Below are 25684 nucleotides of genomic sequence, written 5' to 3' on the forward strand. Positions count from 1 at the left end.
TAAGCTTTGTTTTCTCGCTTGAATATGGTTTGATTGAAACAGATGGACAACTTAGAGCTCTTTGTGGAATTAAAAGCAAGAATGAGTTGTGTAGTGGTTGGAAGTTTGGAATTAAGCTCATTGAGGTCAAAGCTTCAAAATGTGGGAACTATGATTGGATGCATGCTACCTTGTGTTGGTCTAGGAGGAAGACTTGGTATACTCAAGAGAATTCTATGTCTCAACCACCCGGATGGAAGAATCATGATAATCAACTAGAAGATGGGTGTGAGAATAAGATATGGGATCCCGGATCGAAGCATGTCAACCAACTATGGGAGCTCATTTCTTGGGTAGAACTTTGCCCAAGGATGGTGAATTTGGTTGGAATTTCTGTCAACCATTTGAAGAACAATGATCCTTGGAGATTCAAGGATGAGTACAAGCATAAGCCACCATGACAAAGAGCTTCTCAAAATGTCCAACTTAAGGACTTAAACTAAAAGTGCTAGGTGGGAGACACCCCACCATGGTAAACTCTTTTCATCCTCTTTTAGTTTTGTTTAATAAGTGATTTGAGTTGCCATTGTAGGTAGATTTTCATTTCATATTGATTTGTTTGTAAAGATTGGTTGTTAGTATGTTGTATTCATTAGTAGTAGATGAATAAATTCTAAAATCAAATTGCATTTTTGTGAATTGTTTGATATTTGATTGAATAAAGAAGAGTTTTGGACATTATAGGGAGCTCTTGGGCATTTTTTCTGCTTTTTGGGCAAAAAAAAAAAAAAAACGGCCATCGGCGCGCGAGCACGATGTGCGCGCGCGCGCACATTGCACTTCTGCAACTTCTGGTACAAAAACCAGAGAGTTGTGCGCGCATTGTGCCAGCATTGTGCTGGGAGCACAAGCTCATCCACGCGTAAGCGCGCTGTGCGCGCGCGCGCGGATCGTCCCTGCTGCATCCACGCGTGAACGCGCTGTGCGCGCGCGCGCGGATTGTCCCAACCTCATCCACGTGTAAGCGCGCTGTGCGCGCGCCCGCGGATTTGCTCCCTGTTTTTCCCCTTCCTCCTTTCTCCTTCTTTCCTCTTCTCTTCTTCTTTCTTTCTCATTTTTTTTCTTCCTCTCTTGAAAGATTTTTTCTTTTCTCTTTTAATATAAAAAAAAAAGAAAAAAAAATTTTCATAATAAAAAAAATATATATATAATAAATAAATAAATAAATAAAATACTAAAAAAATAAAAAAATTAAAAATATAAAAAAAAAATTTTTCTCTTCTTCCATTTTCTTTTGTCTATTACATTTGCATACTTTTATTCTTTGCATTTTAATTTTGTTTCTATAATTTGTTCTCATTTTATTTTCTAAATTTCTCATTTTAATAATGGTGTTGAATTCTCTCACTCAATTGTTGAGAATTTCTTGCATTTATTTTGGTACTTCATGACTTGTTACATTAATTGTAATATTTGTCAACACACAAGATTAGTGCTTTAGTCCTTCCTAATTCATTACCCTTTGTTTTTTTTCTTGTACCGCTTCATCATTGAGTTAGGATAGAATCAAATGCTTTCATTCGTATCACTAATCTTGTTTGTGTCAATTCTTATTTGATCTTGATGCTCAATATACTCTCCATGCTTTAACTTTACTCTTGCATCAAGTATTAGTTGATATGCCCTTTGCTTATATTGTTTTCTTACTCACATGTTGTAGCTACCATGTAGTAGAGAACCATACTCTTATTTGGCATTAGCCCCCGCCTATGTTCTAATTGCTTTGATGTCTTTGTTATAGGCTTAATTTTCTTTCTTTTTCTCTCCTTCTAGGTTGGCCACCAAGAAGGAAAGGAATGAGAAAGCTTCTAAATGGGGCAACAAACAAGTTCATCCGCACAACCCTTTGAAGAAACTCATCAATTGTAGCAACCCGTCCACCCTGGTCTTCTTTGCATGCACCGAAGACGGTGCAATCTTCAAGTGTGGGGAGGTCGTTCGACCGATCTCCATGGGTAACAATTTCCTTTTCAACACCAATTCTTAGTTTTCTTTGTTAGATTAGTTATTGCATTGCATGATAGGTTGCATGTTAGTTAGAATTTGTACATATTTTACTACCTTCTTCTTATTAGGACTACTTGGTTAGAGTGATGATTTCTTTCCCAAGAAACCATTTTAGGGCAACCTACCAATTTGAAAAAGAAAATTTGTGAAACTTGCTTGAAAGAATTTATTTTGGAACATGGCTTTTGAGCTAAGAACACAAGCAAGTGAGATTTGAGCCTAATGGTGTGGTTACATCTTATAACCACTTATTTTTCTTTTTTGTGTGCATTATTCTCTTCCTATGAGTGTAATCTTCGATTTGTTTGATTCTTTATATCCATTATTTTGTGTATTCATGCATTTATATGATTGAGGCCATCATTCCATTAGCTCACTTACCCAAATGGCCTTACCTTTTATCTTCCTTTGTTAGCCAAATTTGAGCCTACGATTAACCCACTTGTTCTTAATTTTAGCACATTACAAGCCTTAAAGCAAAAAACAATAAAAGTCCTTAATTTGGATCTTTGATTAGCTTAGGCTAGTGTATGTGAGTATCATTCAAGTGTGGGAACCTTGGGACATTGGGTGAATAAAAGGGTAATTTTGTATTGTTATTGAAAATATTGGGAATTGGGTACATACTCATGTATTGATCAAATGTAAAACCTTATGCATTGAGATTCTTGTATATAGAAAAAAATGAGAAAAACAAAAGAAAAAGAAAAGAAAAATAATATGGAAAAGAAAAAAATATAGAAAAAAATAGAAAAGAAAGAAAAAGAAAAAAAACATAAAAAGGGGACAAAATGCCCCAAAGTAAAGCTCAAATAAAAGTCAATGCATATGTGTTATGAGATGAAAAGAGAATGCATGAGTATGTGGAAAATGAAGAATGGGTAGTTAGGTTAGAATATAGGATGTCATAGGTTAGGTGGGAAGTCTAAGCCTATCAAAGATTCAAACTTCAAGCTCACTTGACCAAATATGCATCCTACCTTAACCCTAGCCCCATTACAACCTAAAGAAAAGACCTCATGATACATGTATGCATGCATTGAATAATTGTTGATTGTTAGAAGAAAAACAAATCTTGGGAGGCATGATTAGGGGAGAATTGAGTGAATCAACCCCAAACACCGAGTGACTAGAGTGCAAACACTTCCGGTGAGGGTTCGATGCTCAATCCTTGATTCCCGGCTTTCACGAGCGTTCTTCTTGCAAGTCTATTTGAACTTCAATTTTTATATTTGAATTGGTAGGATTCATGAATCGTTATATGATCTTGACCCTACTTGTGCATGTATGACTTGGAGGATTGATTTATTTTTAACCAAGTAGGTACAACCATTTTGCATCTAGTTGCATTCATGTAGATAGGATGCATATAGATAGGTTACATTGAATAAATGTTGATGCCCTTTGCTTTCTCTTGGCTTAAGCATAAGGACATGCTTGGTTTAAGTGTGGGGAGGTTGACAAACCCCGTTTTGACGGTTTATCTTGTATTGATTTTAGGGGATTTTATAACCTTTTACCCACATTTATCCATTGAAATAGCATGGTTTTATAACTTCTCCTTTAATTGTGCTTAAGAGTGAAAACATGCTTTTTAGGTCTTAAAATAGCTAAATCTAATTCTCCTTGATTCTATTAGATGCCTTGATATGTTTGTTAAGTGATTTAAGGTTTATGAGGCAAAGATTGGATCAAGGGAATGAAGAAAGAAGCATGAAAAGTTGGAGAACTCATGAAGAAATGAAAGAACCGGAAAGCTGTCAAGCCGACCTCTTCGCACTTAAATGACCATAACTTGAGCTACAGAGGTCCAAATGATGCGGTTCCAGTTAGGTTAGAAAGCTAACATCCGAGGCTTCGAAACGATATAAGATTTGCCATAGTTGCATCGCGCATAAGGGCGCGCACGCGCACAGTACGCGGACGCGCCGATGGTGGCACATGACCCACTTAATGCAACACGTGGCTAGCGATTTTAGAAGCCTTGTGGGCCCAATCCAACTCATTTCTGATGCTATTTAAGCCAAGGATTGAAGGGAAATCAACATACTTTTCATACTTTATGTTAGTTACCATTAGTCATAGTTTAGTTTTAGAAGTAGTTTCTAGAGAGAGAAGCTCTCACTTCTCTCTAGGATTAGGATTAGGTTTAGTTCTTAGATCTAGATTTTAATTCATCTTCTTCTACTTCTATCTTCTCAATTCTTTGTTGTTAGATTCATCTTCTTCTACTCTTTTGTTGTAATTTCCTTTATGTTGTTCTTGTGTTTTGTTGTAGATCTACTTTTGTTTCTCCCATTTTCTTCCAATTCAATAAGAGGTAATTCATAATAATTGTTCCTCTTTGCTTTTCTATTTTTGATCTCTTGCCTTTGTAGTTAGATCTCTCTTTAATTCTTGCAATTTATGTTGTTTACTTTTATTGCCTTTTATGTGTTTGATGAAATGTCTCTTATAGCTATTAGTTAGATTTTGTTTCTCTTAGCCTAGGTAGAGTAATTAGTGACACTTGAGTTATCTAATTCCTTTGTTGATTGATAATTGGAGAGATTGCTAATTGGTTTGGAGTGCACTAAAGCTAGTCTTTCCTTGGGAGTTGGCTAGAACTTGTGGCTCAAGTCAATTCATCCACTTGACTTTCCTTTATCTAGTAAGGGTTAACTAAGTGGTAGCAATGAACAATTCTCATCACAATTGAGAAGGATAACTAGGATAGGACTTCTAATTTTCATACCTTGCCAAGAGCCCTTTTATAGTTGTTAGTTTATTTTTATTGCCATTTACTTTCATGCCTCTTATCAAAACCCCAAAACAACTCAAACCAATAACAAGACACTTTATTGTAATTCCTAAGGAGAACGACCCGAGGTTTAAATACTTCGGTTTATAGATTTTAGGGGTTTGTACTTGTGACAAACAAATTTTTGTATGAGAGGATTATTGTTAGTTTAGAGACTATACTTCGACGAGATTTCATTTGGAAAATTCTAAACCGTCAAAAATCCAATCATCAGTGAGGTTTGATGTAGTTTCAAGAAACTGCAATAGTTAAAATAGGGAGTTAAAATCTGATAGCTAGTGTTTTGGACTCGGCTTTTGGGTTCCCTTCGAATCAGCTACAACTCGGATACTCAGGCCCAGACTATAACTGTGGCTCGAACTGGCCCAACAAGCTTGATGACCACCTAATTGATATTCAAATTTAAATACTTCCCTTATATTAGCTAACAATGTAAGATAAGATAACGATAAAAAATTATATCAAGGGATTAAAGGGCTCCCTCAGGTATGATACTTATTCCTAACCTTCACATACATCTCTCATATTCATTCTGACTTGAGCGTTGGAGTGTCTTTGCAGGTACCACTTTTCGCTGCTCCAGAAGTTTGACCCGTCACCATCAAGACCGGCTAGTCCCCGATCCCTCTCACAACCCATACGAGAAATATCTCGTACATTGACACTGTCTGTGGGATCAACCAAGCCTTAATGGCATGACAGAGGAATTCGATGAGCTATCCTCGAGTCATCACCATGAACCCAACTTGCCAAATCAAACGCATAAAACACAAAATGATACCCCTGCCAACCCACAAGAAAGTAATAACCATTGCAGTGCACCACCAATCAATCTCTAGGGGATAATTCATGAACTGTTCGAAAGGGTACAAACCCTGGAAGGCCGGATCGCTTCCAAAGAGTGGTACCAGCCAGAACACATGAGTCAAGCAACCCCTCGTAGCCGATCATGGCTTGAAACCCAGAATGAAAAATTCCCTGACCGGAATCATAGCAAACGCCAAAAATCGCAGCGCCTCCCACGAACTAGAATGCCGATGACACGAGGAGGACAGAAGGTACTATCGAGATCCCAAATGGACAATGAACGAACACGTCATAATAAGAGCCACCCTGTTCACCAAGAAGATCCTAAAGACCAAACTACCGAAAAACTTTGACAAGCCAACCGATATGAAATATGACGGTACGAAAGACCCCCAGGAACACCTGACAACCTTCGTAGCCAGGATGAACCTGGAAGGAGTCACCGATGCGGTAGGGTCTAGGGCATTCTTGGAAACCCTGGCGGGCCCAGCAACAAATGGTTTAACGCCCTCCCAAATGGCTCAATCACGGTTTTTGACGATATCACCAGGAAGTTCATGGCACAATTCACCACTAGGGTTGCTAAAGCGAAACACCCGATCAACCTACTGGGAGTCACCTAACGACAAGACGAACCCACAAGGAAGTACCTTGACAGGTTCAACGATGAGTGCCTAACAATCGACGGGCTCACAAATTATGTGGCCAACCTTTGTCTGACCAACGGACTCATAAATGAAGATTTTCGGAAGCACCTAACAACGAACCAGTGTGGACAATGAATAAGATCCAAAACGTGGCAAGAGAATACATAAATGACGAAGAGGTGAGCCAATTTGTGGCTTCCAATAAACAGCACCACGCCAACACGGCACCACGAAGTAACCCCCACTCAAAGAAACTCTAAAGGAGCACTTCAAGCCCACCCCCACCAACCGGCTACCTAGGGTGGAAAAGTTCACAAACTACACACCTCTGTCAGTCCTAATCACGGAGATCTATCACCAGATAGCGGAGCGAGGAATCCTCCCAAAGGAACGACAACTGAAGAAACGAATTGGTGGCAGCAAGAGTCTATACGACGATTACCATTGAGGATACAAACATAAGACCCAAGATTGCTTCGATCGAAAGGACGCTCTAGAACAAGCCATCCGAGATGGCAAACTCTCCGAGTTCACCAAAATCATCCGAGAACTCAGAAAAACTGAAAGAGAAAGATCACCAAAATGGGAAGTACGCAACCCCAGGACGATAGGACAGGAACCCCAAGAAAGTCTGAAAGCCGACCCCACCACAATAGTAAACGTAATCATGAAAAAAGACGCACTGAAAAAGTCAATATCAGAATTGAAAAAGGATCTGAGAGTCTTAGTCGTAAAAATCCAAGCATCAACCTCTTCCTTTCTAGCAGCAATTACGTTCTCCCTCGATGATTGCCAGCACAGCACCTCGGCGGAAGATGCTCCCTTCGTCATCTCAGAAAAGGTCGGGAGCGGACTAGTGAAAAGAATATTGGTTGACACCGGGCTAATTCTAACATCCTCTTCAAAGGAGCCTTTTATAAGCTAGGCCTCTGAAATTAAAATCCGCAAAGCCATCACAACAGGTTGATTGGATTCGGGGATAACTTCCTCAAACCGGACGGTTCCATGGTGTTACGAGTAACCATCGGAACTGGAAGCCAGAGAAAAACCATACTCTCTGAATACGTGGTCCTCAAAGATTCTACCACCTACATCATCCTAGGAAGGAAAATGATTAACGAATTGTCTGCCGTCATATTCACCAAGTTCCTCATCATGAAGTTTCAAGCTGACAACGGCACCATTGGCACCATACACGGTGACCATGAAGTCACAGCAGAATGTGACAACACAAGTCTAGCTCTTCAGAAATAATCCCGAGATGCGGTAGGGATCTTCCTAGCCGACCTCAATGCACGACAAGACGACCATCCAAGATCGGAACTGGAAGGAGACATGGAAAAGTTACAAATAAGACAGACCAAGGAGGAATTCACATTCTTCAATAAAAGCTTACCCTTTAGCCTAAGGCAAAACAGAGACCTCTTGGTCGGGGATAGACCTAGAATTAATGTCCCATTAGCTGGCCATAAACCCCAAGGCCAAGCCAGTAGCACAAAGAAGAAGAAAGATAGATGTCTGCAGATTGAGCAGCCGATATCAGAAAGCAAGTAAAGAGCCTACTCGAAGCAGGCTTCATCCAAGAACTCTCCTATACGACCTAGCTGGCCAACATCATCCTATTCAAAAAAGCAAACGACAAATAGTGAATGTGTGTTGACTACACAGACTTGAACAAATCTTGTCCAAAGGATGCCTTCCTTCTGCCAAACATTGACAGACTAGTAGATGCTGCCTTGGGATACCAATACCTTAGCTTCATGGATGCATACTCTGGGTGCAATCAGATATTAATGCACCAACCCAACGAGGAAAAAACAGCATTCTTAACCCCTGATAAACATACTGCTATACAGTCATGCCCTTTGGATTGAAAACCGCCGGGGCCACCTACCAACAGCTCGTCACTAAGATTTTTAAAGATCTCTCGGGAACCAACCTGGAGGTCTACATTGATGACATGTTAGCCAAAACACAAGTCGGCGAGGAACTCATTGATGACCTAAAGCTCATACTAGGTACTCTAAGGAAATACCAAATGCACCTCAATCCAACTAAGTGCGCCTTCGGGATAGAGGCCCGGAAGTTTCTGGACTTCATGAGTACACAATGAGAAGTTAAGGTAAACCTAGACAAGCATAAGGCTATCCTCGAGATGAAAAACCCCACAAACCTCAAAGATGTCCAAAGACTAACGGGATGACTTGCCGCCCTCATGAAAAAGGGCATAAGCTCCAAATGGGACCCAAATGCAAAGAAGCCTTCCAGCACTTCAAAAGAGTACTAGCGGAGCCTCCATACTCTCAACACCAAGAAGGGGAGAAACATGTTACCTTTACCTAGCCATAATAGACGAAGTGCTAGCTGCAACACTCATCCGAGAAGACGAGCAAAGGACACAGAGCCTCGTATACTTCATAAGTAAAGTCTTCCAAAATGTTGAGACACGATACTCCAAACTTGAGAAACTCGCCTTTGCACTACTCATGGCATCCCGATGTCTTCGACAGTACTTCCAAGGCCACCTTGTCATGGTCCAAACTGATTAGATGGTGAGGCAAGTACTACAGAAACAAGACCTTGCAGGACGGATGCTCGCCTAGTCTATTGAGCTATTGCAATACGAGATCAGGTTGGAACCCAAGAACGCAATAAAGGCCCAGGATATGGCATACTTCATAGCCAAAATGATCCTGGGGAGAGAACCCACAGAAATATGGAAGCTCCACGTTGACAGCTCGTCAAACACCAACTCGGGGGGGAACAGGAACAATACTGGAAAATGAGTACGGGATCGCAATCGAACAATCCATTCGACACTGGCTAAAGAGGTCGGCACGAAAATGCTAAAAAGTCTGCAGTGACTCTAGGTAGTCATCTCTCAAAAAAATGGGGACTACCAAACACGGGACCCCTTATTACAACAATACTTATCCAAAGTTAAGGAGTTAACTTCGGAGTTCCACGAGGTAACCATTTGGCATATTCCTAGAAAACAGAATGCAAGAGCGGACCTCCTTTCCAAACTTGCAAGTACCAAGTCAGTCCTAGCGAACAGATCATTCATCCACGAAGTCATCAGAACACCATCGGTCACGACCACGACAAACCTTGCCGTATTAGACTGACACTCTTAGACTTTCCCAATCCTTCGATACCTCACCGACGGATGCCTACCCGAGGATCCGAAGGAAGCGAAGTGTGTAAAGCGAGAAGCCCCCAAATACACCACAATAGCTGAACAACTACACAAACGAGGACTATCACAACTCCTCCTCGAATGTATAGAACCCGGTGACACAGACTACATACTTTATGAATTCACGAAGGATGCTATGGCCATCATGTTAGGGGGAATACCCTAGCTCAAAAGATCATCCGAGCCGGATATTTCTGTCCCACTATCATAAGAGATTCCCTCCAACAAGTTAGAAGTTGTCTAAAATGCCAAGCGTAAAATCCCGTAAGTTAATAAATAATGAATCAATAAATTAATTATGAGCCAAAGGAATTAGGAAATTAAATTTTATAATTAGAAGGAGTAAAAATCTTAAAAACACGAATTAAAACACGAATTAAAACACTAATTTTAAAGATTTTGGTGCAAAGTTGGGCCAAATTGGCTGAACCGGACCCATATTGGGTCCAAAGCCCAACATATAAAACCTTATCACAGTTACTCTTCCCCTTTATTCCCTAAGAAGCACGTTGAGAAGAAGGTGAAAATCAAGAATACAAACCCTCATTCTCTCCCAAATTTTGTTTTCGCATAACTTTCAGTCCGTTGAGTGATGTGCTCTTGGCTGCTAATCCCATTTTGTATTCTAAATCAAAGCATTTTGAACTCAATATGCATTTTGTTCAAGATTTGGTAACTGCTAAGGTTGTTAATGTAAGTCATATTTTTGGAAAAGTTCAAGTTGCAGATATTTTAACGAAACATATCCCTTCAGAAGTATTTCTATTCTTCAGGGACAAACTCAAAGTACAAACTCTTTCCACCTTGAGTTTGAGGGAGAATGTAAGTAAGGATAATGAGAAAAAGCCAAGTGAAGGTGTTGTGCGTGATAAGAACTCTCTAAAAGTTTTAGAAAAGGCTGAGTCAGCTCAAGTTAATTAGTTAGGTTGAGTCAGCAAAGTTATTGGAGTTTTATGTTGATTGTTGAGATTCTTTAGTGTTACTAAAAAGAGTGATTGTGTACTCATTATTCTGATAGTGAAAAATTTTACTGAACTAGGTCCCATAGGTATTTTTGTCCCTCTTTTAGGAAATTTTCTATGACAAAAATTCTGGTCTTTGATATTTTAATTTCTGTCATTGTATTTGTTACTTAGAGTATTTTTGGTATTGCTTATTTAATTGCACAAATTGTAAAAAAAATATATTTTGAGTACTTTACTGATAGATAAGTTCTTGTCTGAATCTTAGTTTTTTCCAACAATTATATAGCTATTTCAATTCGAAAAAAGGTAGTTGGGTGTGACATCACTACTAGAAATATTACTTTTAACGGCTATTTATTTTACTTTTAGCTACAATAAAAATGGTTGCTAATGCATTTACTGGCAATCAGACATTAGACGTCTTATACTGGGTCGCTAAAATTATAATTGCCATTAAAAATCTTTTTAATGATCGCAAAAAGTATATAACTTTTAGCGGCCATTTTCTTGGCAATTGATATGACCACTAAAAGTAATTCTAAGATTGCAATGTTATTCACTTTTAGTGACCATTACTATTGCCGCCAAAATCTATTTTACCAATTATTTATACGGTCATTAAAAATAATTCTAAATTTTAATGTTATTCACTTTTAGTTGTTAATACTATTGCCGCTAAAATTTTAAGACATTTTTTAATTATATTCACTCTTTTAGAAATAGCAACTTATTTTTTTTTTAAAATTTCAAAATTATTTTTACTAACAATTATTATTATGTACATAATATAGATATACTAAAATTAATTATTACAAAATAAAATATTTTATTAAATTCAAAATATTTATTTACAATTTTTTTTGAAAAATAATAAAGCATAATATAAATTTATATAACATAAATACTACAAGTCTATGTTACATCAATAATTAGTATATAGCTAATGATAAAAAAAAATGAGTATTTCATATTATGATGATTATGATTAGTACTAAAAATGCATATCTTAATGTCATTACAAACACCACTGCTATCCCTACATTGCAAAAAACAAACATATACATAATCATTAGAATAATACTAATTCATTCTCATTGTTAATTAATTGAAAGAGAGAATATGACATAATTAATAACCTAGACGAGGACCTATCGTTAATAATGAGTAAAAATAAAATAGAACACGGTAAACTTTATTAATTATAATTGCTAGTTGCTAATATGTAATAATAGAATCAAGAGTAAAAACTAGAAAGTCCTTACCTAGAACTAGAATTTTTTACTGCCTTTGCATTATTAAATGCTTCAACAACTGAGTTTGAACATTAGTGGAACTCAAACTACACATCATTTAAAAGAGAAATTTAAGTATCAAAAGAGAACTGACAACTAGAAGTAATTGAAAAAAAAAATGCTACATATCAACAACAGCATAATAAGTACATTGCAAAAGTAGGGGTTAGAGGCATTAAGGCATTCTTTTTTATTCACAAACCTAGAATTAGAACCAACGATTGAATCAGCCAAACACAAAATTACAGCAAGAGAATATGAATTTGAAGAAATGAATATTATCAGTACATGACAACATATAATTTACTATATTTTTGGCATAAAAGATTGAATATTCAAACTAAATAATTAATTGAGCAAAAAAAATTCAACAATTACAAATAGAATTATAAGAATTGACAATATGTAAATTACAAACAAAATACAGTTAATTGCAACTATTACAGTAAACAATAAATTATGAATTAGTTACAATAACCAATACAAATAAAAAGAAAAAAAGGTCGAGAGGGAGAAGTAACGATTGTTACCTACTTCAAAATTTAAATGGCAACGATGAAGAGCAAGCTGAGCAATGAATTTGGCCACCAAGAAGAAATAGAGAAGTAGCAACAATCGTTTGTGGAGAGGAAGCGAATGCAACGACGTCGTTCTCAGAAAAAATGTATTGACAGAAAATAAATGCACTTTCTCTCAGTCTAAAAGGTTTGAGCGTTGCTACTTGATTTAGAATGCATTGGCAGAGATGCCTTTACTTGATCCTGAAAGTTTTATGGCAACGGCAAAAAAGAGATGACCTAAGGTGGTGACGACGAAGACATTGAGTTTAAAATTTCAGCAATGAACTCTTCCTTTTTTCTGAATCTTTATTTCCCGCACTCACTCTCTCTGTCTCTATCTCATTTTCTTTTCTATTTTTTAGTGACTTTTCATATTTTTTAGTGATATTTTTCCTCTATTTTTCAATTGGCCAACTCTTATAAAAAAATATTTTAATAAAAATAATACTGATAACGATGTTATGACTACTAAAATTTTTTTACTAAGAATAATTGTTTTTATATTTTTATTGGTAATAATAATAATTGTTATTATAATTATACTATTAGTGACAAATATATAATAGCGACAAAATATAACTTAAATTAAGAAAATCGCGGTCATTATATTATTATCGTTAAAATTAATAATTCTGGTAATGCGTAATGATCTCACTAGTATCATCATATCTTCGAACCAAAATGTTCGTGTTTTATTATAATTAACTATACTTATTGTATATTTATAAGTGATCTTATCATTCTTACATAAATTTCATTATTAAAATTAAACATGATGTAGTAATTGTAGTTGGACTGGGTGTGTGAGGAGTTTGGTGGATGAGAGTGGAGTCTACCACCATATATGAGTCTGCTGGTCTTAATTAATTGACTATATTAGATGAGTTTAGTATATGAATTTACTATGATGGCGGCAACCATATTTGATTGGATTAAGATATATAACATGTTAGTTAAAACATATATATTTGTTAAGATATTCCACTATTTATGTCCACATCAGCATGCAATAATACATCCCCTCTAGTAGTCTAGTGTATGTATAGTAAGAGGCATATGTCAGTTAACATATTCTTCATTGGCAACTATATAAATATTATTATGTCGGTTTTTTCTTAATATATAAAATATATTTTCTTGTTAAAATTTACAGGTAAACGAGAAAACATAATTGAATAAAAAAATTAATATATTATTTTTATTAAGTTAAAAGGATTAAAATGCTCTTTTTAGTATTAAAGTTTTGTATTCAAAAATAAAATTATATTATAAAAGACTAAATACTATTTTTTATTATAAAAGGACAAAATACCTTTTAAAGTAGATTAATTCTATAAAGAATAAAATATCCTTTTAAAATTAAGATCGTTTAATTTGTATTATAAAATAGAAATCTAAATTTAGTTTTAAAAAGACTAACATATATCATGTAAGTTAATTTTGAAAGATGAAAGTTTTCTTTTAGAATTAGGGTTGTTTAATTGTATTAGACATTAGAAATTTGTGTTTGATTATAAAAAGTTTAAATATAAGTTTGGTTAATGTATTATTACACTAAAATACCCCATTGAAGATTAATTTAAGAGACTTAAATGCCCTTATAATAAAATTAATATTCTTTAAATTAATTAAAAAGTAGAAAGTTGAAAGTCATTTTAAAAATACTAAAATACTCCGTTTAGTATTAATTTTAATGATAATCCACACAAATAGTATGCAAAAGTTTATATTCCTCAACAAAAAAGTCTTAAAAGATATGAATGATAAATATATGGTCGAACATTTTTATTTTTAAATTTAGTGATTTTACTCTAAATAAACTTTTTTGTGAAAAACTAAAAAAGAAGTCTTGTGATCAAATTTTGCTATGATACTTGCATGCAATTCTAATAAATACTTATCTAAATATTTGTTCGGACAAAACTTTGAATCAAATATATAAGTATTTTGTTAAATACAAAATTGGTTTGTTGCTTGTTAAAAAATAATATTTTTGTTGTTTTCGTCACATATTTTGTTGTCACGTTTTTTATTTTTTATTTTTTTGAAGTCTTATTTGTTTTCTATTATTTTTTGGGTTATTTTTGTCAATAAAATTAAATTTTAGATACGATCTTGATAATTTATCCCAATATAAAGACTAAAAATGTACGTTCTTTTAGAATTAAAGTTGTTTAATTGAATTAAAAAAAATCAAAATTTCATTTCATTTCAAAAGTGTAGTAGATACCGGTGGTTCCAAGAAATGCTGTTGTTGTTTTCTAAACTTATTTTGCTTTGTAGAGGTATAAAACTAGATAACCTGATATTGAGGGGTTGTTTTGATGAGCTTTTTGAAAAAGATTTGTTTTTGAGTTACTTTTTTAAAAGATTTTTTAAAAAATAAAAGTAATTTTATATTTAAATATCTCATGTAAAAAGATTTTTTTATTTATTAATTATGTTTGGGTATAATAAGATAAAAATATTTTTTTGTTTATTTATTATGTAAAAAATATTTTTTTAAGAAAAAAAGATCTTTTAAAAAAATATGTAAATTGTAACTTCTCAAAAAAGATATCTTTTTTATTTTTCTAGTACTTTTACTTTTATTATTAAAAATTTACCAAACACGCTAAAAAATAAAAAAAATTCTTTTTCAATAAAAAATATCTTTTTTTATCAAAATAATAACACCTAAACAAGCACTGAATATATTTGAACTGAAAAAAGATCTTTTAAAGTGGTAAAGTGATGTTTTTTGGTTTCCCACGGTATCCCCAAACCCGACAGGTCAAGGACTAATCCGTCGTGGATCTGAGCTCCATTTAAGGGTCTGTCGTTGGCCAATGAGTTGCTCCATACACAAGGCGGGATTCGAACCCCAACACTTGCTTAAACGAACGAGTGAGCTGACCACTCGACCAACCCAAATTGATTGGTAAAGTGATGTTTTAATCACCGTTGAATTTGTAACATTTATTATCTGTGAGTCCTACTATCTTAAATCAATGGTGATTAATGATATACTTTTTTTTTTCTAAAGTGACAATACAACTTTAGAGAAGTTGGATCTATTTGAACTACTATATATGCTAATTCAATGTGTGTAACACAAGTTTCGAGTAGAACAATACACAATAGTATATATGAAATTGAATTTTATTATGTATTTGCTACAATGCCACTATAATATTTTTTGTTTAAGGTAACTCTTACTCGAAAAAGTGTTTAATAAAAGTTGCTTTAGATAGATAAAAATTACTTTTGGCCAGTTATGTTATCTTTAAATAGGGCAAAGATAAAATTTTTTTTACAACCCATAAAAATAGCTGTTTTCGAATATCTAAAACTATATTTACAAAATATTGCAATATAAAAAATTTAAGACAATATCTTTAAATAAAAATACATTTTATAAGAATTGTTAAAAAAAATTTAACAAAATAACAAATAACGTTTATAAAAAGTTGCCTAAAATTATTCATAGTTAAAAATTTTAGAGAGAAACTTTTAATCATATTCCCACGCCTATTTTATTTTTTTCCTCCAAATAAAATAGAAAAAGAACAAAAAAAAAACTTGTAAAAGGGTTTCGGTCATCAGTTCACTGAGAACCAAAACTATCAATTGAAATCCCTATCACTACAAAAAAGTTTTAGAATAGCGATCGATTTATTAGAGTAGTACATCCCTCATATGAGACCATCACTAAATCAGTTGTTATTCTAGTAATTTTTTATAGTGTATCCTATACCTTTAAACTCTAGAAAGGCTGAAACACTCGAAGCTAACGGTGACAGTTGACGACTCTTCTCCACTGCATGGTGCGCTCTTCCACGGTGCGGTGTGCTTCTCCACTATGTGGTGCACTCCTTGTTTTGCGAGGAACCACCACCGTGGACCACCTATTTTCTCCTCCACCTTCTCCCAACCACCACCGGCGAGCAACCCTTCTCTCCCTTCTTTGCTCCTTCTTCCTCTTCTTCTCTTTTCTTGCCTCCTCCTCTTCGTGAACCAGAGACCATCAAAGCCATTTTCCTTGTATCGCTTCCTCTCCCTCCTCTTTCCTTCTATCTCTCACCCAACCTCTCTTTTTCTAGCTCGCCCTCTCTCATACTGCAGAACCGTAGCAACCCTTGTTCCTGTGGCCAGCTCTAATGCATTCCGGCAATCACCCCTCCGTCGTTCTATTATTTTGGAGACACTATAGCGTAGCTACAACCTTCTCTTTCCTGTATTCTTATTTCTCTGATCTTCAGTTTTTAGGTTTATGCAAAATCTCATTTTGATCTTCTCTTTTTAATTCATTACAGTTTAGTTAGATTTTAATTTTTACTTAGTAATTTTATTTAGTGAAACTAATTTTTTCTGATTAGGTTAATTTAGATTAAAATTAAGATTCTCTTATTAGTATGTATCTTAATTCATAGGTAATTAAGCATGCTATTATGAATTTTGGGTCTAGAATTTCAATTTGTTTGGAGAGGCTTGATTTATTTTCTATTGAATTTTAGGTTCTCCATGGCTTCTCCATTGAGGTGCGCTTCTCGACGCTGGTTGTTATTGATTCAGTAATTTTTTATTTTCCACGCTAATTCTTGTATTGTTTTCCCTTTGATTTCTTCATTTTCAATATAAATTACAAAATGATTAATTTATGTAATTCGTTGAGTTAACTAGTTCATAGAGAATCAATTATTGCTTTTTATTTGTTTGTTCTGTTAGCCACTTTGATTGAGTTAAATAGTTTATAGAGAATAATGTAAACTTTATTCTTTATTCCATTATAGAGAGAGTTTGCTTCAGAGGAGTTTGTGAAACATTGGTGAACACTCTAGGACTTGAATATTATAATTTGTTAAGACATGACCCATAATTTTTTATCTTGCTTGTACAGATTTGCTTTCATACGTATATTATGTACTTTTGTGCAGTTTTTTTTCATATTGATGGTCTTTTGATATTTAGTCTACTTTTGGATAACTAATATAATTCTTTCTTAATTTTAATAATAATATTATTGTATGTCATTTGATGAATTTATATACTGAATGTGCATGAACAGTATTATTTACATGCTTAGTTAAATAGTAGAAACAATATATGAATAATTAGGTTTTTCCAAAACTTAGAGAAAGATCAGATGAGTTTACCGAGAGATAAAGCTGAGTTTAATAATAGTGTCAATGACTTCTTAGAGTTTGATTCTTACTCTATCGGAAATTCGCAAAGAGAGAAAATCTTATGCCCTTGTGCAAGTGTTATAATTTTTTGTGGCACTAATAGAGAAAACAATTTATATCCATTTGATTGCCTTTGTATTTATTAATGGTTCTACGAGATGGATTCATCATAGGAAAAGTGTAGTCGGCATGGATAGTGATAGTGATAATGATAGTGATAGTGATAGTGAGAGTGATAGTGAGAGTGAGAGCGAGACTAACTCGTATTACGACATGGAGGCCTTATGTTGAACGATAAATTTACGGATGTGGCACAAGCAGAAGGAATAAAAGAAGGTATAAATGAAGATGCAAAGAAGTTCTATAACTTGATTGAAGAGGCTAGCAAAAAACTATATCTCGATTGCAAGGGGTTATTGTTTGTTATGGTTCACTACTCTCTTGTAACCTTTTCCTCTTATTAAATGTGTATACAATTGTGTCTGATGGTATTTAAAATTTTTATACAGCAACTTAATAGAAAATGGAGGAACTTCAAAGAGAAAAAGGCTAATAAATTAAAGAAGTATCAAGTTTATGCAAAATTTAAAGAAATTGAAATGAAGGAAGTATCTTTTACTGCAAAGCTAGTTCGAAATTTTATATCCAAAGGTAATAAAGGAAGTAATCAAGCCAAATAGTACAACATCGTAAGAGGGACGGATTTATATATATTGTAGCGGGGGCAAGTGCTCCCACTACAATTTGAAATTTTTTTTAGTAGTATATGATAATAATATTTATTTGTCCTCATTAAATTATTGAATTTGATCCCATAATAATCTTTTATTCAACTTTTAGTACTTATAGTCAGTTTAAGAATTTTATATTAGATATTTATTAGAATGATCAATTCTTAATTTAAATAAAATTAGTGTTCTTTTTTAAAAATGAACTCAAAAGATATTATTTATCTTTTTTTAAAATTAGTTTTAGTTTTTTCTGTAGTAACAATATTAATTGAAAAAAATTTTCAATTATGAATATTACTGAGAGTTGACTTTTGATTGTATGAGAAGTGAATTTCTACATATATAAGAGACATTTCGATTGTATTGTTAAAAAAAAGATTACTCAATTTTTTAGAAAAATATAAAACCTAAAAAATAGAATTATAATTTATATATTATTATTTAAATTATTATTTTAGTATTTTAATTTATAAATTATATATTTTGAAGACTAATCATGTTTTACAATAATAAAATATAATTATAACAATAATTATATGCTATATATACATAAAAAATAACTGTCCATATAGAATACATATTGAAATATAAAATATATATTGAAAATGAATTAAACAATAAATATATTTATGCACAAATACATAATGGTTAATGAACAATTTTATAGCTAATTTTTATGCAATATAATATTTTTATTATAAAAATTATTAGAGTTTATTTATTTTGTATCCTAAAGGTACATATTAAGATTACAAATTGAGAATATTTTTATTGGAAATATAAAAAATTTAAGTTTTTAATGTATTTATTTTACAGTTATTAAATGAAAAAATTTAAAACCTTCTAGTAATACTAAGCTTATCATGTATCTTTAGGACACACATTAGCTAAACCTAAATTATTATTATGTTATATATATTTTGTCCCCATTATCAAAATTTTTTAGATCTGTCACTGATTCTAAGAAAAAAATTTCAAAAATTAGAGACAAATAAAGTAGAGAGAATTTCATGGAAGGAAGAAATAAGACACTTATGGACAAAGTAGAGAGAATTTCATGGAAGACATTGTGAAACTTATGTTGCAACAAATTTCTCCTAGTATGAATATTGATGAAGTACTTTCTCTAATTGCGATATCTGAGCAATTGTCTGCAAATAGTGCACAATATCCAAATTTGAATTGTCGACATTCTTCTCCATCGAATCATCCTCCAAATGATGATTAGGTATATATATATGTGTGTGTTAAATTATTGTAACACTTGAATATGTTTATGTAGACATGTTATTGTTAAGAATCTTTTTGATAATGTTTTTTTTTATCTATTCAGATTTGACTGCAATTTGTTTATGGTTGGATGAAGTTTAATGAGATAAAGGCAATTTTTGGCACAATGATAAAATACAAAATTCTTGATTTCAAATATATATATATATATATATATATATATATATATATATATATACTTTTTTTTTTGTTAAAGTCCGTATGAGAAAAATATATATTTTATTTATTTATTTTATTATTTACTTGACTTGGTAACTTAGCAAGTATGTGCATCTTAAAGTTATTTAGTTGCCATTTAAAACACCTTTTTATATATATACAATATATTAGCTTATTCTTCCTATATATCGATTAAATTGAGTTTAAATATTTAAATGTTGTTAGTGTGTCTTATATATCCTTCAAATGTCATATAAATTAAGAAAAACAAAAAAAATTGCTTTAGATATAAAGAAAGACAACCTAAGAAAAATTCAATAAGGTGTTGCTTTAGATATTAGAAAAAGATAACTCCAAATAAACTTAGACTAGTGTTGTTTTAGGTACATGAAAAAATAACCAGAAAAATTTATTATACAAGTGTTGCTTTAGGTATATGAAAAGGCAACTTAGAAAAACTTAGACAAGTGATGTTGTTTTATGTATTAGAAAATACAATCCGTAAAAGTGTTGCAATAAAGTCATTATTAATGCGTTGTGTTTGGGTCCTCTAAGGTAACTCTTACATGAAGTTACTTTTTTTAGTAAAAAATGCAACTATTTTTAAAAATTACTATGAAAAGGTTCTCTTTGATGTAAAAAAAGTTGCCTTAGACCAAAGGTAACGACCATATAGTCGATCCAAAAAACATTGTGTTTTTTCGAAAAATATTACCTTTAATCAAAGGCATCGTTTTTTTTATCGTAGACAATGTTTTTAAAGAATTAGCTCAGTCTAAATTTATTGTAATGAACACAAGATGATATGAATTTTCTATAAGGTTAATTTAGTGTTAGGGGTCAGCAACTTTTATAATTTGTAGCCATCAAATAGTTATTAATGATGTTTTTAATAGTGTGAGATTTCATCCAATAGTGTAGAATTACTTACTTTTTTTTGTTGATTACATGCTAGCCAAAATTTAATAAAATTGTTGCCCTTAAACTTTTCCATTATTATATTAAGCTTGTATAATGACATATTAAGAATTATACAAGAAAGTAACATTATCTATTATATCATTACATGAGAAACTTCAAACACACGATAATATACAAAACTACAAACATAACACTCCCAAGCCTTGCACTAACGTACCTAATATATACTTTTTTACTTTTTCTTAAATGGAACCTCGTGAAGGTGTTTATAGCTGTATTTAGATAAAAATGCAACCAAAATTTTCGTATGTGTCATGTTCCTCGGTTGAAAAGAATATGATATATTTTTTACCAACAGTTACAAATTTTGATATTGAATCTTCGCATAAAGAATTAACTTTTGATATCTTTGTCTAAGTTTTCACTCATCTAATATTCTATATATGGGCCAATCAGGACCATATTTTGCAGCAAAAGAAAAATATTAAAAAATAACTTAGTCGTATACATGCAAAGACATATAACTACGCGCATCTATATGGCCACGCTGCGAAGAACAACGGTTTCAATAGTAAGACCAGGACCAAACCCAAAAAGCACACCCCAATCAAGTCCTTCTCCGGTGGTTTTAAGTCCTCTTTCAAGGGAATTCTTCCTCATCAAATCCATAATGAAGAACACACATGCACTTGACATGTTGCCGTAATTGCTAAGCACATCTCTAGTGGCTTTCATCTTCTCTGGCTTCAAATTCACCTTCTGTTCAACCTGGTCCAGAATTGCACGTCCACCAGGATGTGCAATCCAAAATATTGAATTATAATCAGATATACCCAACGGATCAAAAGCTTTATTGAGTGCTTCGTTGATGTTCTGTGAAATAATATCAGGAACACTTTTGTTAAGATAGAATGTAAGCCCAACTTCACGAAGGAGACCACCGATGGCTCCATGGCTGCCAGGGACAAGTTTTTGATCGGTCGAAACAAGCTCAAAGATAGGCTTCTCAACCTCTGGCACAGGATCAGAACCAATGATAATCGCAGCAGCTCCATCTGCAAATAATGCTTGCCCTACAAGACTATCCATGTCTGTCTCACTAGGACCACGGAAAGTGACTGCAGTATTCTCAGAACAAACGATAAGCACACGAGCATCCTTGTTGTTTTCAGCCAAGTCCTTAGCCAAGCGAAGGACAGTGCCGCCAGCGAAGCAACCTTGGTGGTACATCATGTACCTCTTGACGCATGGGTCGAGCCCTAAGAGTACGATGAGTTCGTAATCAACGCCAGGTAACGCAACGCCACTGGTGGTACAGAAGATCAAATGCGTGATCTTAGACATTGGCTGGCCCCATTCCTTGATGGCTTTGGTTGCAGCCTCTTTTCCAACCTTTGGTACCTCCCTGATCATCATATCTTCCCTTGCATCCAACGACGGTGCCTTATATGCACACATGTTGGGGTTTTCTTTTAATATCTCTTCTGTTAAGTACATATATCTGTTCTTGATCATTGTCCTTTCACCTAAAATGGTATATAATTCACATCTATCAATACTTTTTTTTAAGTTTAAAACATCATCCACTTATACAAAAAAATTGGATTTTGACATTTTAAATTCCGATCAGTTCGCATATCAAACCTTTCAAGTTATTCATGTAGTAATTTAATTTGAACTTTTAGGTATGATTTTAATAGTTAATCCAAATTTAATTATAGATATGTATTAAATCTAATTATATGAGTAAATAAATGAGTATGTGAAAGATCAAGAAAGTATATATGACCAAAATAAATTTGTGTATGTTTAAGAACATAGGGAAATATAAACTTGTTAAGTAGTTATTGTTATTACTGAGTTGGATATATATCATATTATGGTACACGGTATAATATGTTAATTGTTGTGCATCAATAATTAATATCAAAGTAAAATGATGAATTTAGGTTGATAAATATTAAATTGAACAACATTAAAATATTTGATAACAATACTTACAAATACGTTGAAATTTTTTCTTTAGGTCGGTCATGTGTTCGCTATTGGTTACTCTAAAATAATAATCTGCATATATACTCTGATCAACATAATTTGGTGGATTTGCTGTGCCAATCGCCAACACAGTTGCTGGACCTTCTGCCCTTTGTTGAACCTTGCGGATGTCATTCACAGCCACCATGTTTTCTTAGCTAAGTTCTTTGAGATAGCAAAGCTCAGATATGTTCTTCGAAATAACAAATGTATTTTGATTTGATGAAGACTTAGGCAGGGGTGGGGGGATATTTATATGCTTGAGAGTAGGGGCATATGTGGAATTTAATGGACATAGAAAACGTGCTCAACTCAAAAGTGTCGTGATAGTGACAACGATTATTATTTATTTAGTTAGTTAACTTCAAAAATGATGTTCTCAAAGAAAGAATAGTAAACTCGTGATAATGTCCCAGGTCAGCACTATTCGAAAACGATGTTCTCTGACTTTGAAAGGATAAAGCCGCTGCAATTCTGGACCAATAATTTGGAGGCTCGGGGAGGAAATTTCTATCAGGGGACATCACTCTCTTATTCAGTGATTTATTGGAGAATTTTCTTGTTGCCTTCTATTTTTCATTTTTCAATTTTATTATACATTATTTATGCTTTCAATTATCTATTATTTATTATTTGTTATCTATTTTTTATTATATATAATATAAATGTAAACAGATTTAGCGTATAATCTTTTATTCTTAAAATATCTTTTAGTATATAAATTTATTAAAAGAAATTTGTACTTTCTAAATTTTATTTTTTAAGATATCTTTTATTATATATAATGTATATAAAACAATATTTTGTTAATTCCAAAACTAAAATCTAAGACCTCTTAAGATTTAGTGTGTAAAATACTTATTTACCATCTAGACTAATATATATCATATTTGTTGTTATTCTACATATTTAATGAATAAAAAGTAAATTAATAACACATTAATACATACACTAATTATCATATATGTTGTATTAATATTTAGGTATTTTCTTAAATTTTTTATCAATTATTTAGTGAAACGAAAATATACCTATACATAAACACATTTTTTTCCATATTTACAATGTCAATACTTATATGGATTTATTTATTTATAGTACCTATTTAACAACCGCTGCCATCTATAAGTAGGCTTGTTTACGTTTTAGTAGCGATTAGAATCGCCACAAAAATATATCGCGATAAAATATTATTTAACAACGATTATTTCAGCAGTTACATTTAATCACTACTAAAGGTTTAATCGTACGCTATCTTCGAACAGATTGACAACTGTTACTATTTGTTCTATAATATTTAAAAACTGCTACTATTCGTCTCCATAACTGTCACTAACTGCCAGATGTGGTGTAGTGATTATTTATTTATAGTAAATATCCAAGTTAGAGGATATCCTGCAGAATTATTAGTAGGGCTATCATATAAGTAAGTAGGTCGAGTTTGTCACAACTCACAAGGATCGAGTTAAAATAAAATAAAAATAAAACAGATAATTTAAATTTTAAACGAATCAAGAAAATATCAATTTAATTCGACTTTTTCGGACTAATGAATTAACTAGATTGATCCATTTGACTCTCTCTTTTTCTTTTAAAAGTATTACTACATCTTTTTAACATTTTTTTACTTGATGTCTATACAAATAAAAATATATTATATATAGGGTAAAAAACCTTAATAAGCCAAGTCAAGAATCATGTAACGTAAATACGCCAAAGTGAAAATCGTTTCAGCAATAAGCCAAATCATATTTTTATATAATTCGAACCATGCTGGTTCGAATTCCATTTCTACATAATTCGAACCAGCTTGGTTCGAATTACACACAAACACACGCACACACATAATTCGAACCAGCTTGGTTCGAATTACACACAAACACACGCACACACTAATTCGAACCAGCTTGGTTCGAATTACACACAATAATTCATGGTATAATTCGAATTATGCTGTTAAAAAATTAATAATTTATTTAAAAAAATTTATTAAAAAAATTAATAATTTAAAAATTAAAAAATATATATTTTTATTTCATACATTAAAAAAAACTAACAAAATATTTAATTACGAGACTTCTTTAAAATATTAATGAGCTATCAATTCGAATTCCATACAATACTTTTCTGTCCATTTTTAATAGTTCATGAATATTTTTTAATAAATTTTTTTAAATTATAGTACAAAAAATATTTTATCCTATGCAAAATAATTAAAAAAAATGGCTTAAAAAATGTTAGGAGTACTATAAAAATTTGTAATGTTATAATAACTTAGGTAAATACATGCATGTACTCAAATTTTAAATAAAATACTCTACATAGTCAATAATAATTTAGAAATGAAAGAAAATATTTTATTCCATACAAAATAATTAAAAAATATATTTTATTCTATACAAAATAATTTTAAAAAATGGCTTAAAAGATGTTATGAGTACTATAAAAAATTGTAATATTCTAGTGATTTAGGTAAATACATGATAAAAATATTTTTTCTTTAATTTCTAAATTATTAGTGACTATGTGGAGTATTTCTTTAATGTCTTAAGTCATTAGGACATTACAAATTTTTATAGTACTTCTAACATCTTTTAAGCCATTTTTTAAATTATTTTGCATAGAATAAAATATTTTTTTATGATATTATTTTGAATAAATTTATTAAAAAATATTCATGATAATTTTTTAATAAAATTATTTAAATTATATGGTGAGATATTACATGATTCGAATTACGCATAGGGAAGTTCGAATTACTCTGATTCAAATAATATGGTGAGCAATTCGAATTCTATACAATACTCTTCTGCCCATTCTTGATAGCTCATGAATATTTTTTAATAAATTTATTTAAATTATACCACAAAAAAATATTTTATTCTATGCAAAATAATTTAAAAAATGGCTTAAAAGATGTTAGAAGTACTATAAAAATTTGTAATGTCCTAATGACTTAGGACATTAAAGAAATACTCCACATAGTCACTAATTTAGAAATTAAAGAAAAAATATTTTTATCATGTATTTACCTAAATCACTAGAATATTACAAACTTTTATGGTACT

At 32.3% G+C, this 25684-nt stretch overlaps 1 protein-coding gene across 1 annotated transcript; it reads right to left on the reverse strand.

The window, feature by feature from the left end:
* Positions 1 to 20907: 20907 nt before the first annotated feature.
* On the reverse strand, positions 20908 to 22836 carry LOC130974085 (stilbene synthase 3-like). Its single transcript, XM_057898836.1, has 2 exons — positions 22584 to 22836; positions 20908 to 22108 (listed from the first exon to the last, which is right to left on the reverse strand). The coding sequence occupies exons 1-2, from the start codon at positions 22762 to 22764 to the stop codon at positions 21117 to 21119; spliced, it is 1173 nt and encodes a 390-aa protein (XP_057754819.1). The 5' UTR covers positions 22765 to 22836; the 3' UTR covers positions 20908 to 21116.
* Between the last annotated feature and the right edge of the window lie 2848 nt (positions 22837 to 25684).

Source organism: Arachis stenosperma, chromosome 4 (genome assembly GCF_014773155.1).
Source record: "Arachis stenosperma cultivar V10309 chromosome 4, arast.V10309.gnm1.PFL2, whole genome shotgun sequence".
NCBI lineage: Eukaryota > Viridiplantae > Streptophyta > Magnoliopsida > Fabales > Fabaceae > Arachis > Arachis stenosperma.

Coding starts and splice junctions, on each gene's coding strand:
- LOC130974085 (XM_057898836.1), bottom strand. CDS start 22,764: ATGGTGGCTGTGAATGACATCCGCAAGGTTCAACAAAGGGCAGAAGGT. Junction 22,109..22,583: donor GAAAAAATTTCAACGTATTT/GTAAGTATTGTT, acceptor ATACCATTTTAG/GTGAAAGGACAATGATCAAG.